The sequence below is a fragment of the Mirounga angustirostris genome, unplaced genomic scaffold (assembly GCF_029215605.1).
Source record: "Mirounga angustirostris isolate CCGP_5_RB_7025 unplaced genomic scaffold, mMirAng1.0.hap1 SCAF_4, whole genome shotgun sequence".
Lineage (NCBI taxonomy): Eukaryota > Metazoa > Chordata > Mammalia > Carnivora > Phocidae > Mirounga > Mirounga angustirostris.
In genome coordinates this window covers 148,135,719-148,150,171 of record NW_026991712.1, presented here as the reverse complement: position 1 = coordinate 148,150,171, position 14,453 = coordinate 148,135,719, and the positions used below count along the sequence as shown (strand labels likewise).

Genomic DNA, 14,453 nt, shown 5'->3' with positions numbered 1-14,453 from the left:
GAAATTTACTAGGTCAAAGAGATGCACAATGTATTTATTGAAAAGAAGGTCCTGAACCTTGCTGTTTTCCCTGAAGACTTCTGGAGAGTCTGTCCCTTCACATGTTCCCATCAGATTGCTCCAACATGTCCTGCCTTGATGATTGTGTTACTTGGGAAAGGGAGTCAAATGTATATTCAGCTTGGATCACTGTTTTTCTGGAACACCCTGCCATACAGGATCTTTTAAACTTTTTGAAGTTGTAGAACCTTTATATGAAGAGAAAACCACAGCCTTTTAATCAATTGATGTAGTTTTAAAGATTTATATCTGAAGTAGAAATGAAACATTGCTTCCTTTTTTATCATGGAGTCCTAGACAGGTTGAATTGTTTGCTATTACTTGGTCATTACTCTCCTATGTCTGTGACATGTAAAGAAAGTACACATATACTGTGTTTTGAGGATTTTTCATATTTGGAGTGTAAATAATGCTTAATGCAAAAACTGTTTCTGAATAAGATGTCAATAGTTTATTGTTGGGCGCCTGGGTGGCTCAGTCGGTTAAGCGACTGCCTTCGGCTCAGGTCATGATCCCAGGGTCCTGGGATCGAGTCCCACATCGGGCTCCCTGCTCAGCAGGGAGTCCGCCTCTCCCTCTCCCCCTCCCCCTGCTGGTGTTCCCTCTCTCGCTGTGTCTCTCTCTGTCAAATAAATAAATAAAATCTTAAAAAAAAAAAAAGTTTATTGTTGTGCCTGTGTTATATGCACAAAGGCACAATACTGAAAAAAAAAAAACCCATAATGTGGTATCATGTTGCATTGCAGCTTCATAAATTCTCATGTTGCAGATATTATAGTTTTTGTTTCTTTTTCTATACAGGTGACTCTACCTGCGGGCAGAGGTCTATCTATCACAGTTTGGGACTGACTGGAATTCCTATAATAAATGTCAACAATAACTGTGCTACTGGTTCTACTGCTTTGTTTATGGCCCGGCAGCTGATTCAGGGTGGTAAGGATCGCTTATTTGTCTAGTGTACTGAAAGAGGTATGGCGTTATTGCTCTCCTCTTTTATCAGTTCTCCACATGACCATCAGAGGGATTGCTTTATACTGTATTGAGATCTAATTTATGTACCAAAAATTCATCTTTTGAAACTATACAATTCAGTCTTTTTTAGTAGAATTGCAGATTTTACGAACCATCACCACTATCTAGTTTTATTTTATTTTATTATTTTTTAAAGATTTTATTATTTGACAGAGAGAATGAGGGAGCACAAGCAGGTGGAGCGCAGAGGGAGAGGGAGAAGCAGGCTCCCTGCTGAGCAGGGAGCCCTATGTGGGGCTCGATCCCAGGACCCTGAGATCATGACCTGAGCTGAAGGCAGATGCTTAACTGACTGAGCCACTCAGGTGCCCCTCCACGATCTAGTTTTAGAACATTTTTATCACTGAATAAAGGAACCCTAAACCTATTAGCAGTCACTCCCCATTTTCCCCTCTCCTAAGCCCCTGGTAACTACTAACCTACTTTCTGTCCCTGGATTTACCTACTGTAAACATTAAGTGAATGGAATCATATAATATATGGCCTTTTGTGGCTTCTCTCACTTAGCATAATGTTTTCACTGTTCATGTTGTAGCATGTATCACTATTTCATTCTTTTTTATGACCAAATAATATTCAATTGTATGTATAGACCACATTTTGTTTAAATAATTATCAATTAATGGGCATTGGATTGTTTCTACTTTTTGGCTGTTATGGATAATGCTACCATAAATATTTATGTACATTTTTTGTGGCCATATATTTTCAGTTCTCCTAGGTATATAGCATATTCTGTATTTCCAAATATTCCAGGGTCTTTTATTAGGCCCTGTATTCTGTTCTACTGATTGATTATTGATTATTACTCCACTACTCAGTGTTTTAATTGTTGGAGCTTTATAATGTCTTTTTTTTTAAATTTTATTATGTTAATCACCATACATTACATCATTAGTTTTTGATGTAGTGTTCCATGATTCATTGTTTGTGTATAACACCCAGTGCTCCATTCAATATGTGCCCTCTTTAATACCCATTACCAGGCTAACCCATCCCCCCACCCCCCTCCCCTCTAGAACCCTCAGTTTTTTTCTCAGAGTCCATAGTCTCTCATGGTTCGTCTCCCCCTCCGATTTCCCCCCCTTCATTTTTCCCTTCCTACTATCTTTTTTTTTTTTTTAAACATATAATGTATTATTTGTTTCAGAAGTACAGGTCTGTGATTCAACAGTCTTATACAATTCACAGCGCTCACCATAGCACATACCCTCCCCAATGTCTATCACCCAACCACCCCATACCTCCCACCCCCCACCACTCCAGCAACCCTCAGTTTGTTTCCTGAGATTAAGAATTCCTCATATCAGTGAGATCATATGATACATGTCTTTCTCTGATTGACTTATTTCGCTTAGCATAATACTGTCTAGGTCCATCCATGTTGTTGCAAATGGCAAGATTTCGGGTTTTTTTTTTTTGATGGCTGCATAATATTCCATTTTATATATATACTACGTCTTCTTTATCCATTCATCTGTTGATAGACATCTTGGCTCTTTCCATAGTTTGGCTATTGTGGACATTGCTCCTATAAACGTTGGGGTGCACGTACCCCTTTGGATCACTACATTTGTATATTTGGGGTAAATACCCAGTAGTGCAATTGCTGGGTCATACAGTTATTGTTTGATAATGCTGGTGTCTTCTGTCCCCCTCACCTTGTTATTTTTCTTTCTCTTCCCCTCCCTTCCCTCCCCCTTCCCCTCCCCCCTTCCCCTCCCCTCCCTTCCCCTCCCTTCTCTTCCCCTCCCTTACCTTCCCTTCCCCTCCCTTGCCTTCCCTTCCCTTCCCTCTTCTCCCCTCCCCTTCTCTTCCTTTCCCTTCAGTAGGCTCCATGCCCAACATGGAGCCCAAGGTGGGGCTTGAACTCACAACCCTGAGATCAAGATCTGAGCTGAGATCAAGATTCTTTTTTTTTTTTTTTACACATTAAACAACTTTGTTTTATTTATTTATTTATTTTAAAAATTTTATTATGTTATGTTAGTCACCATACAAGACATCATTAGTTTTTGATGTGGTGATCCATGATCCATTGTTTTCGTAAAACACCCAGTGCTCCATGCAGTACGTACCCTCCTTAATACCCATCACCGGGCTAACCAATCCCCCCTCCCCCCTCCCCTCTAAAACCCTGTTTGTTTCTCAGAGTCCATAGTCTCTCATGGTTCATCTCTCCCTCCAATTCCCCCCACCTCATTTTTCCCTTCTTTCTCTTAGTGTCCTCCATGCTATTCCTTACATTCCACAAATAAGTGAAACCATATGATAATTGACTTTCTCTGCTTGACTTATTTCACTTAGCATAATCTCCTCCAGTCCCATCCATGTTGATGTAAAAGTTGGGTATTCATCCTTTCTGATGGCTGGGTAATATTCCGTTGTATATATGGACCACATCTTCTTTACCCATTCATCTGTTGAAGGGCATCTCGGCTCTTTCCACAGTTTGGCTATTGAGGACATTGCTGCTATGAACATTGGGGTGCATATGGCCCTTCTTTTCACTACATCTGTGTCTTTGGGGTAAATACCCAGGAGTGCAATTGCTGGGTTATAGGGTAACTCTATTTTTAAATTTTTGAGGAACCTCCACACTGTTTTCCAAAGTGGCTGTACCAACTTGCATTTCCACCAACAGTGTAAGAGAGTTCCCCTTTCTCCACAACCTCTCCAACGTTTGTTGTTTCTTTCCCTGTCCATTTTTGCCATTCTAACTGGTGTAAGGTGGTATCTCAATGTGGTTTTGATTTGGATTTCCCTGATGGCTAATGATGATGAACATTTTTTCATGTGTCTGTTAGCCATTTGTATGTCTTCTTCAGAGAAGTGTCTTTTCATATCTTCTGCCCACTTTTTGACTTGATTATTTGTTTTTTGGGTGTTGAGTTTGAGAAGTTCTTTATAGATCTTGGATACCAGCCCTTTATCTGTAGTGTCATTTGCAAATATCTTCTCCCATTCTGTGGGTTGCCTCTTTGTTTTGTTGACTGTTTCCTTTGCTGTGCAGAAGATTTTTATCTTGATGAAGTCCCAAAAGTTCATTTTTGCTTTTGTTTCACCAGCTTTTGGAGATGTATCTTGAAAGAAGTTGCTGTGGCTGATGTCAAAGAGATTACTGCCTATGTTCTCCTCTAGGATTTTGATGGATTCCTGTCTCGCATTGAGGTCTTTCATCCACTTTGAGTTTATCTTTGTGAATGGTGTGAGAGAATGGTCGAGTTTCATTCTTCTGCATGTGGCTGTCCAATTTTCCCAGCACCATTTATTGAAGAGACTGTCTTTTTTCCATTGCATGTTTTTTCCTGCTTTGTCAAAGATTATTTGACCATAGAGTTGAGCGTCCATATCTGGGTTCTCTATTCTGTTCCATTCGTCTGTATGTCTGTTTTTGTGCCAGTACCATGCTGTCTTGGTGATCACAGCTTTGTAATATAGCTTGAAATCGGGCACCATGATGCCCCAGCTTTGTTTTTCTTTTTCAACATTTCCTTGGCGATTCAGGGTCTTTTCTGATTCCATACAAATTTTAGGATTGTTTGTTCCAGCACTTGGAAAAATGTCATTGGAATTTTGATCAGGATGGCATTGAAGGGGTAGATTGCTCTGGGTAGCATAGACATTTTAAAAATGTTTATTCTTTCGATCCATGAGCATGGAATATTTTTCCATCTTTTTGTGTCTTCTTCAATTTCTTTCATGAGTGTTTTGTAGTTCCTAGAGTATAGATCCTTTACCTCTTTAGTTAGGTTTATTCCGAGGTATCTTATGGTTTTTGGTGCTATTGTAAATGGAATCGTTTCTCTAATTTCTCTTTCTACAGTTGCGTTGTTAGTGTATAAGAAAGCAACTGATTTCTGTGCATTGATTTTGTATCCTGCCACATTACTGAATTGCTGCATGAGTTCTAGTAATTTGGGGGTGGAGTCTTTTGGGTTTTCCACATAAAGTATCGTGTCGTCTGCGAAAAGAGAGAGTTTGACTTCTTCTTTACCAATTTGAATACCTTTTCTTTCTTTTTGTTGTCTGATTGCTGTTGCTAGGACTTCTAGTACTATGTTGAACAATAGTGGTGAGAGTGGGCATCCTTGACGTGTTCCTGATCTTAAGGGAATGGCTCTCAGCTTTTCCCCATTGAGGATGATATTTGCTGTGGGTTTTTCATAGATGGATTTTATGAACTTGAGGAATGTTCCCTCTATCCCTATACTCTGAAGAGTTTTAATCAGTAAAGGATGTTGTATTTTGTCAAATGCTTTTTCTGCATCAATTGAGAGGACCATATGGTTCTTCTCCCTCCTCTTATTAATGTGTTCTATCACATTGATTTGCGAACGTTGAACCACCCTTGCATCCCGGGGATAAATCCCACTTGGTCGTGGTGGATGATCCTTTTAATGTCTTGTTGGATCCTATTAGCTAGGATTTTGTTGAGGATTTTGGAATCCATATTCATCAGGGATATCGGTCTGAAATTCTCCTTTTTGATGGGGTCTTTGCCTGGTTTGGGGATTAAGGTAATGTTGGCCTCATAGAATGAGTTTGGAAGTTTTCCTTCTGTTTCTATTTTTTGAAACAACTTCAGTAGAATAGGTATTATTTCTTCTTTGAATGTTTGGTAGAATTCCCCAGGGAATCCATCAGGCCCTGGACTCTTGTTTTTTGGGAGGTTTTTGAACACTGCTTCAATCTCGTTACTGGTTATTGGGCTATTCAGGTTGTCAGTTTCTTCCTGTTTCAGTCTTGGCAGCTTATAGGTTTCCAGGAAGGCCTCCATTTCATCCAGATTGCTCAGTTTATTGGCATATAGTTGTTGATAATAATTTCTAATAATTGTTTCTATTTCCTTGGTGTTAGTCGTGATCTCTCCCCTTTCATTCATAATTTATTAATTTGGGTCCTTTCTCTTTTCTTTTGGATAAATCTGGCCAGTGGTTTATTGATCTTATTAATTCTTTCAAAGAACCAGCTTCTAGTTTCGTTGATCTGATCTACTGTGTTTCTGGTTTCTAATTCATTGATCTCTGCTTTAATTTTAATTATTTCTCTTCTAATGCATGGCTTAGGCATCATTTGTTGCTTTTTCTCTAGTTCTTTAAGGTGTAGAGTTAGTTGGTGAATTCGGATTTTTCTATTTTTTTGAGTGAGGCTTGGATGGCTATGTATTTCCCCCTTAGGACTGCCTTTGCAGTATCCCATAGGTTTTGGACTGATGTGTTTTCGTTCTCATTGATTTCCATGAATTGTTTAAGTTCTTCTTTGATTTCCTGGTTGACCCAAACATTCTTGAGCAGAGTGGTCTTTAGCTTCCAAGTGTTTGAATTTCTGCCAAATTTTTTCTTGTGATTGAGTTCCAGTTTTAAAGCATTGTGGTCTGAGCATATGCAGGGAATAATCTCAATCTTTTGGTATCGGTTGAGACCTGATTTGTGACCCAGTATGTGGTCTATTCTGGAGAAAGTTCCATGTGCGCTCGAGAAGAATGAGTATTCTGTTGTTTTAGGGTGGAATGTTCTGTAAATATCTATGAGGTCCATCTGGTCCAATGTATCATTCAAAGCTCTTGTTTCCTTGTTGATTTTCTGCTTAGATGATCTGTCCATTGCTGAGAGTGGAGTATTGAGGTCTCCTACAATTAACTTATTGTTATCAATATGACTCTTTATTTTGGTTAACAGTTGGTTTATGTAGATGGCTGCTCCCATGTTGGGGGCATAGGTATTTACAATTGTTAGATCTTCTTGTTGGATAGACCCTTTAAGAATGATATAGTGTCCTTCTGTGTCTCTAATTACAGACTTTAGCTTAAAATCGAATTTGTTTGATATAAGAATTGCTACCCCAGCTTTCTTTTGAGGTCCGCTGGCATGGAATATGGATCTCCATCCCTTCACTTTCAGTCTGGATATATCTTTAGGTTCAAAATGAGTCTCTTGTAGGCAGCATATGGATGGGTCCTGTCTTTTTATCCAATCTGCAACCCTGTGCCATTTTATGGGAGCATTTAGGCCATTCACGTTGAGAGTGATTATTGAAAGATATGAATTAATTGTCATCATGTTGCCTGTGAAGATGCTGTTTTTATAGATTGTCCCTGTAAATTGCTGTTGTATATCACTCTTGGGGTCTTTCTCCTTTTATAGAGCCCCCCTTAATATTTCTTGCAGGGCCGGCTTAGTGGTCACATATTCTTTCAGTTTCTGCCGGTCGTGGAAGCTCTGCATCTCTCCATCCATTCTAAATGGGTGGATAAAGTATTGCAGGATAAAGTATTCTTGGCTGCATGTTCTTCTCATTTAGTACCCTGAATATGTCTTGCCAGGCCTTTCTGGTTTGCCAGGTCTCTGTGGATAGGTCTGACGTTATTCTGATGTTCCTCCCTCTGTACATAAGGAATCTCTTCCCCCTAACTGCCCTTAAGATGGTTTCCTTGGTTCTAAGATTTGCAAGTTTTACTATTACATGCCGGGGTGTTGGCCTGTTTTCCTTGATCTTGGGAGGGGTCCTCTCTGCCTCTAGGATGCGAATGTTTGTCTCATTCCCCAGATTAGGGAAGTTCTCAGCTATGATTTGCTCAAATACGTCTTCTAGTCCTCTCTCTTTCTCCACTCCCTCCGGGATTCCAATTATTCTGACATTGGAATGCTTCATGGTGTCACTTATTTCTCTGATTCTATTTTCATGGATTCTGAGTTGTTTTTCCCTGGCCTCCTCTTTTCCCTTTTTATCTATTATATTCTCTTCCAGGTCGCTTATTCGCTCTTCTGCCTCAGTTACCCTAGCTGTTAGATTATCTATATTGGATTGGATCTCATTGATAGCATTTTTAAGTTCTGCCAATTCAGCTTTCATTTCTGCCCTTAGAGACTCTGTGTTGCCATTAATTGATTTCTCCATTCTAGCCATTGTCTTCACAATTGCTAGCCTGAATTCCATCTCTGACATCTTGGTTATATCTGCATCCATTTGTAAATCTGCAGCATAATCTCTGAGTCTTTTCTATTTTGGGGGCTCCTCCGCCTAGTCATTCTGTTGATGGGTGTTTGAGGGAGTGTATAGAGTCCAAATTATTGATCAGAACCCAAGCAAGATGCACCAGTTTTCTTGGGACCTTAGGGTTGCTGGCCTCTTGTTTTCCCAGCCTGTCTTCTGTGGGAGGGGTCTGCCGCGCTGTTATTCAGGCAACCCTGTTTGGGCGGAGTTGCCCTGCCCCCCTGTGGCAGGGGTTGGGCTCAGCGGGAATCAGTTTTGGGGGCTTTTGTTCTCTGGTGGCTTTCCCTGGTGGCTTTCCGCATCTCTTCCGCGAGTCAGAGCAGAAGAGACCGTTTCCAACCCTCTGCCTTAGAGCAGAGAGACCGCAGTCTGTTCTTCAGTGAGCTCTCCAGGCCACACTGTCTCTGTTTCTGTCCGTGCTGCTATAAACTGCAGCGTCCTGGGTTGTGCGCCCCTCTGCAGCGCTCCATCCTGCCTGCCCTTTGTGCTTATAAAACCGCCAGCCGCTCCCAGTTCGCAGGCGCGACCCCGCTGCTCCAGGTTTCCACCCGGGGGCTGCCCTAAAGTCCTTCCCCGCCACTACCAGTCTGCGAGTCTGTGCCTGTCCACAGCGCTCGAGGCTGTCACTCACTGGTGGTGTAGGATCCCCAGGGCCAGGCTCCCTCCCGCTGCCGTTTATCCTCCGATATCTGCCTGCGGAATCATGGCTCCCTGCTTCGTACCTCAAAACCAACCACCTGCGAAATTCTGTTTGTAGAGATCCAAATCTTCTTACATCTCAGGCTGGTTTCGTGGGTGCTCAGAGTGGTTGGTAGATATCCAGCTCAATTCTGGGGACCAGTTGAAATAGGGTCCCCTACTCCTCCGCCATCTTTCCTCTCTCCTGAGATCAAGATTCTTAACCAACTGAGCTACCCAGGCACCCCTTTCTTTTCTTTTCTTTTCTTTTCTTTTTTTTTTTATTCTTTTTTTTTTAAAGAAAAATTTTAGTAATTCCTGTTTTGATGTTCAGTTGAACTTTAACATCATTTTTTTAGGCATCCCCTCCCTCCAGAAATAATTCTATTAAGATTTTGATTAGGATCCTTTAAAAAATTTTTTTAAATTTTATTTAGTGTTTTAAAATTCAAAATTAGCTGTTTATATTTCTTTTTCACTGAATCATATTTCCACATTAGTAAAAAGTTTTGTTAGCATATTGGGAATCAAAAGAAGAATTCAATACTTTCCTAATTTTTCCTCTTATCTAGAATCATGTAGGGCACCTGGGGGGCTCAGTCCGTTAGGCATCTGCCTTCAGCTCAGGTCATGATCCCAGGGTTCTGGGATTGAGCCCCATACCAGTTCCCTGCTGGGTGGGAAGTCTGCTTCTCTCTCTCCTGCTGCCCCTCCCCATAGCTCGTGCTCTCTGTCTCTTTTTCTCAAATAAATAAATAAATCTTTAAAAGAAATAGAATCATGTAAGAACTTTCCCTAATTTTTCGCTTATTAAACATTTTGTAGGATTATAGCATCTTTTTCCATTTTATATAAATTACTTAAAGTATTTAATGGTTTTGTTAGGTGTCTGAAAATTTAATTTTTCATAATAATTACATTTTCTTTCAAGGTATGGCAGATTGTGTCTTGGCTCTTGGATTTGAGAAGATGGAGAAGGGATCCATTTTAGGAAATGTGAGTCTTATTTACTGTTATTCTGGAGTTGTTATAACACTGTGAGAAAACTTTTCCCGTTTGACTACTATGAATAGAACCTGTTAATAAGCAACATAAAGTGTAACTTGGCATAGTTACTAAATGAGCTGATAGAATTCACAATCTGAAAAGTGACATTGTATATGTATGCATAAGTTCTGGTATGTTAGAACAGTAAAGAATCATAGAGATGATTTGGTTTAGCTTCTTTACATTGTCAATGATGAAACTGATGTTCAGAGAAGTCAAATAATTGAATTTGAGGTGACTTACCTATTTAATTTGAGAGGAATTAATTCAAAAATTAATTCCATTTAACAAATTGAAGAGGATTACTAAAGTATGGGACTTCTGATTCTGGTAGTGGGAAGCCAGGGTATTTGAACCAGTTCTCCTGATGACAACTAAAATATTTGAATAGAATATAAACAAAAAATTCTACAGGCATTGAAGTGTTAAAGAGAGACGAGAAATTGCAGGTGAATACCAGAGAATTAAGATCAGTATTTGAAGCTGCTTTTGCCTTGAATGCCTTTTCATCAGGAAGCTGTGAGATTCAGTTTTGATGGCCCCCTAAAATGAAGAGGAAAGTAGCCAAAATTCAGGTCCTCCTATGATCAGAAGTGTAATAACCACTTCCCACAATAAAATAGGGGCTCTGTGGGGATAAATCCTTTGGGTAAGGGTGAACCCAAAGAAAAACTGTCCTCCTCCCCTATATCCTCTTTTCCCCACTTTCATGAGATTACAAGGAGAGTTGACTTGGCACCGAGCAGAACAAGGGAGAAAAAAGAGAAGGAAAGAAATCCCCCAGAAAAACCTTTCATTGATAATTAATAAACCAGAAGCTAATCCTCATTGAGATTGCTACCAAAATTCTTATTACAGGGCAGTCCAAGAAACCTTAAACCTTGAATTGAGTCTAAATTGGTTCCAGAAGGCACTTAACAGACACAAGTGTGAATTTGCTTTTGGAGGAAAGCGTTTTCTTTTGGAGGCTTTGAGAACTCTTCAAGTAACTTTCTAAGACACACCGTCAAAGATAACCAGGCCTTAAAGAAACAGGGCACCATAATTGAGAACCAGGAGAAAGAAGGCACAGTAAAAAGTGATCTCTGAAGACCTCAGAAACTGGATTTATTGAACACAGATTTAGACACACTTACCATGTTTGAAGAAATAAAAGACAAGCTTGGAAATATCCCAAGGGCATAGCGAAGCTGTGAAAAGGGACATTATAGGAATGAAAAAAATAGTTTATAGAAAAGAAAAATAAAATAATTAAAATCAAGAAATCAGAAGATAGGTTTGATAGCAGATTACCCATAACTAAAAAGAGAATTAGTGAAACTGATTATCTAGGGGCGCCTGGGTGGCTCAGTCGTTGGGCATCTGTCTTCGGCTCAGGTCATGATCCTGGGGTCCTGGGATCGAGTCCCACATCGGGCTCCCTGCTCGGCGGGAAGCCTGCTTCTCCCTCTCCCACTCCCCCTGCTTGTGTTCCTTCTCTCGCTGTATCTCTCTCTGTCAAATAAATAAATAAAATCTTAAAAAAAAAATTATCTAGAATACACTCTAAAAAGTATTCTTATCTTTTAGAAAAAATGAAAAATTGGCAGGAAGTTAAGATAAATGGAGGATAGTGTGATAAGATATAATTATGTTTAATTGAATTAATGGAGAAGAAGTGGTGAGAGAGAAAATAAGGCATGGACATTTTGTTTATCTTCTCTAAAAACCAGCCTTGAGTTTCACTGATCTTTTCTGTTTTCTTTTTACTCTCTCATTTACTTCCAACCTGATCTTTGTTATTTTCTTCTCTCTACTAACTTTGGGTCTAGTTTGGGTGTCTTTTTCTTGTTCCTTGAGGTGTTTTGTTTGTTTTTGTGTGGTTTTTATTGAGGTCTTGTTTTCAGTGTAGGAGTTTATCATTATGAACTTCCCTCTTAGAACTGCTTTTGCTGCATCCTGTAAATTTTGGTATGTTGTATTTCCATTTTTATTCATCTTAAGATATTTTTTTATTTCTTTTTTTTATTTCTTTGACCCATTGGGTGTTCAGTAGCATGTTGTTTCATTTCCACATATTTGTGAATTTTCTAGCTTTCTTCTTGTAGTTGATTTCTAGTTTTATACCATTGTGGTTGGAAAAGGTGCTTGATGATTTCAGTCCTCTTAAATTTATTAAGACTTGTTTTGTGGCCTACCACATCATTTATTCTGGAGAATGTTCCATGTGTACCACAGAAGAATGTATATTCTATTGCTTTTGGATGGAATGTTCTGTATATATCTGTTAAGTCCATCTGATCCAATCTTTCCTTATTGATTTTCTGTCTGAATAATCTATCTATTGATGAAAGTAGGGTATTAAAGTTTTCTATACTATTATTGCATTGCTGTCTGTTTCTCCTGTTAGGGCTGTTGACATTTGGTTTATATATTTAGGTGCTCCTGTGTTAGGTGCATGAATAATTACAGATGTTATGTTATCTTGTTGGATTGACCCCTTTATCATGGATGACTGGTTTTGAGGTTTTTTTTTTTTTAATTTTTATTTTTTTAAGGGTTTCTTTTTTTAAAAAATATTTTATTTATTTATTTGACAGAGAGGGACACAGCGAGAGAGGGAACACAAGTAGGGGGATTGGGAGAGGGAGAAGCAGGCTTCCTGCGGAGCAGGGAGCCCAATACAGGGCTTGATCCCAGGACCCTGGGATCATGACCTGAGCCGAAGGCAGACTCTTAACGACTGAGCCACCCAGGTGCCCCTGGTTTTGAGGTTTTAAACCTGAGTTAAAATAATAAGACCAAACATAATTATACTTTAATATGTATATCAACATGTGAATGTAGAGAAGAGCCAAAATAATGAAGTGTTTTTCTTTAGATTGAATATTTGAATTTAGGTGTAACAAATAGAAGTGGGTTTTAGTTTATCCTCTATAGTGACCTTTGTCTCTTATTATAGTCTTTGTCTTAAAATCTGTTTTATCTGATATAACTATAGCAACTTCAGCTTTCTTTTGGTTTTCATTTGCATAGAATGTCTTTTTCCATCCCTTTACTTTTAATCTGTGTGTCTTTACACCTGAAAGTGAGTCTCTTATAGGCAGCGTATGGATGGGTCTTGTTTTTTTATCCATTCAGCCACTCTATCTCTTGATTGGAGAATTTAGTTCATTTACATTTAAAGTAATTATTGATAGGTATGGACTTATTGCCATTTTGTTAATTGTTTTCTGGCTGTTTTATAGAGCATAGGCATTATTTGAAGAGATAATGGCTACTAATTTTCTTGAACTGGCAAAGGACACTATCTGCAGATTGAAAAATCCCAGTGAATCCAAATTAGGATAAATAAAAGGAAACCCCACAATGAAACTGCAAAACAAAACAAAACAAAACAAAAAACAAAACAAAAGCAAAGGGAATAGTGGGGTGAGTATTAGTATTGTCTTTTTTTTTTTAAGATTTATTTATTTGAGAGAGGGAGAAAGAGCATGAACAGGAGGGGCAGAGGGAGGGGGAGAGAGAATCCCAAGCAGACTCCACACTGAGCATGGAGCCTGACTCAGGGCTGGATCTCACAACCCTGAGATCATGACCTGAGCTGAAACCAAGAGACAGATGCTCAGCCAACTTTGCCACCCAGGCACCCCTAGTGTTGTCTTTATATGAAGAATATTACTAGAACAGAAGGTTATAGATATTTGTTTTTTATATGTATGGATATTGAGTTTTGGGCTTATGTCACCTTTAGAATAGTCTTACATTCTGTTTGTAAAAACGCAATTTTAAAAACTTTTTTTTTTTTTTAAAGTAAGCTCTAGGCCCAACATGGGGCTTGAATTCACGACCCAAGATCGAGAGTCACATTCCCCACTGACTGAGCCAGCCAGGCGCCTCAGTTTTTAAAACTTTTCAAAGCAGTTTTAAAGCAATTGCAAGCAACTTTTTTTTTTTAAAGATTTTATTTTTTTATTTGAGAGAGAGAGAATGAGAGAGAGCACATGAGAGGGGGGAGGGTCAGAGGGAGAAGCAGACTCCCTGCCGAGCAGGGAGCCCGATGCGGGACTCGATCCAGGGACTCCAGGATCATGACCTGAGCCGAAGGCAGTCGCTTAACCAACTGAGCCACCCAGGTGCCCCAACTGACTTTTTTTTTTTTTTTAAGATTTTATTTATTCATAAGTGACAGAGAGAGAGAGAGAGATTGGCAAAGGGAGAGGAGGCAGGCTCCCCGCTGAGCAGGGAGCCCGATGCGGAACTTGATCCCAGGACTCTGGGATCATGACCTGAGCCAAAGGCAGATGCTTAACCATCTGAGCCACCCAGGCGCCCTGCAAGCAACTTTTAAAGCAATTTTTGGCAATTTAGTGATTGAAAGCCTTTGGGTTTGATTATCAACATGATTTTAAAGATTTCTATTTTAGTTTAATCCATTTTCTTCATTTTAAAAGTAATCTTCATTTCAGTAATAATCATTTAGTAATGGTTCCTACTTTTTAGTTTTGTTTCTCTAGTGGCAAGTAGGCAATTTCTGATATAAATGTATTTTTTTTCAAGGGGAATTGCTTCTTGAATTATATACTTGATGACTGTTTAAAATAATATGTAGGGATTGATCTCTGGTAAAAACAGATTTTTCTATAGAAGGCAGTACAATA

At 39.2% G+C, this 14,453-nt stretch overlaps 1 protein-coding gene across 3 annotated transcripts in view; it reads left to right on the top strand.

Annotated features, from left to right (window-relative positions):
- SCP2 (sterol carrier protein 2) overlaps nucleotides 1–14,453 on the top strand; it is a 107,080-nt gene that overhangs the window by 10,914 nt on the left and 81,713 nt on the right. For all 3 annotated transcript variants that reach the window (XM_045897672.2, XM_045897675.2, XM_045897674.3), the window contains exons 4-5: nucleotides 862–993; nucleotides 9,698–9,762. In XM_045897672.2, coding sequence (XP_045753628.1) covers nucleotides 862–993; nucleotides 9,698–9,762 — 197 coding nt within the window. The remainder of the gene's footprint in view (nucleotides 1–861; nucleotides 994–9,697; nucleotides 9,763–14,453) is intronic.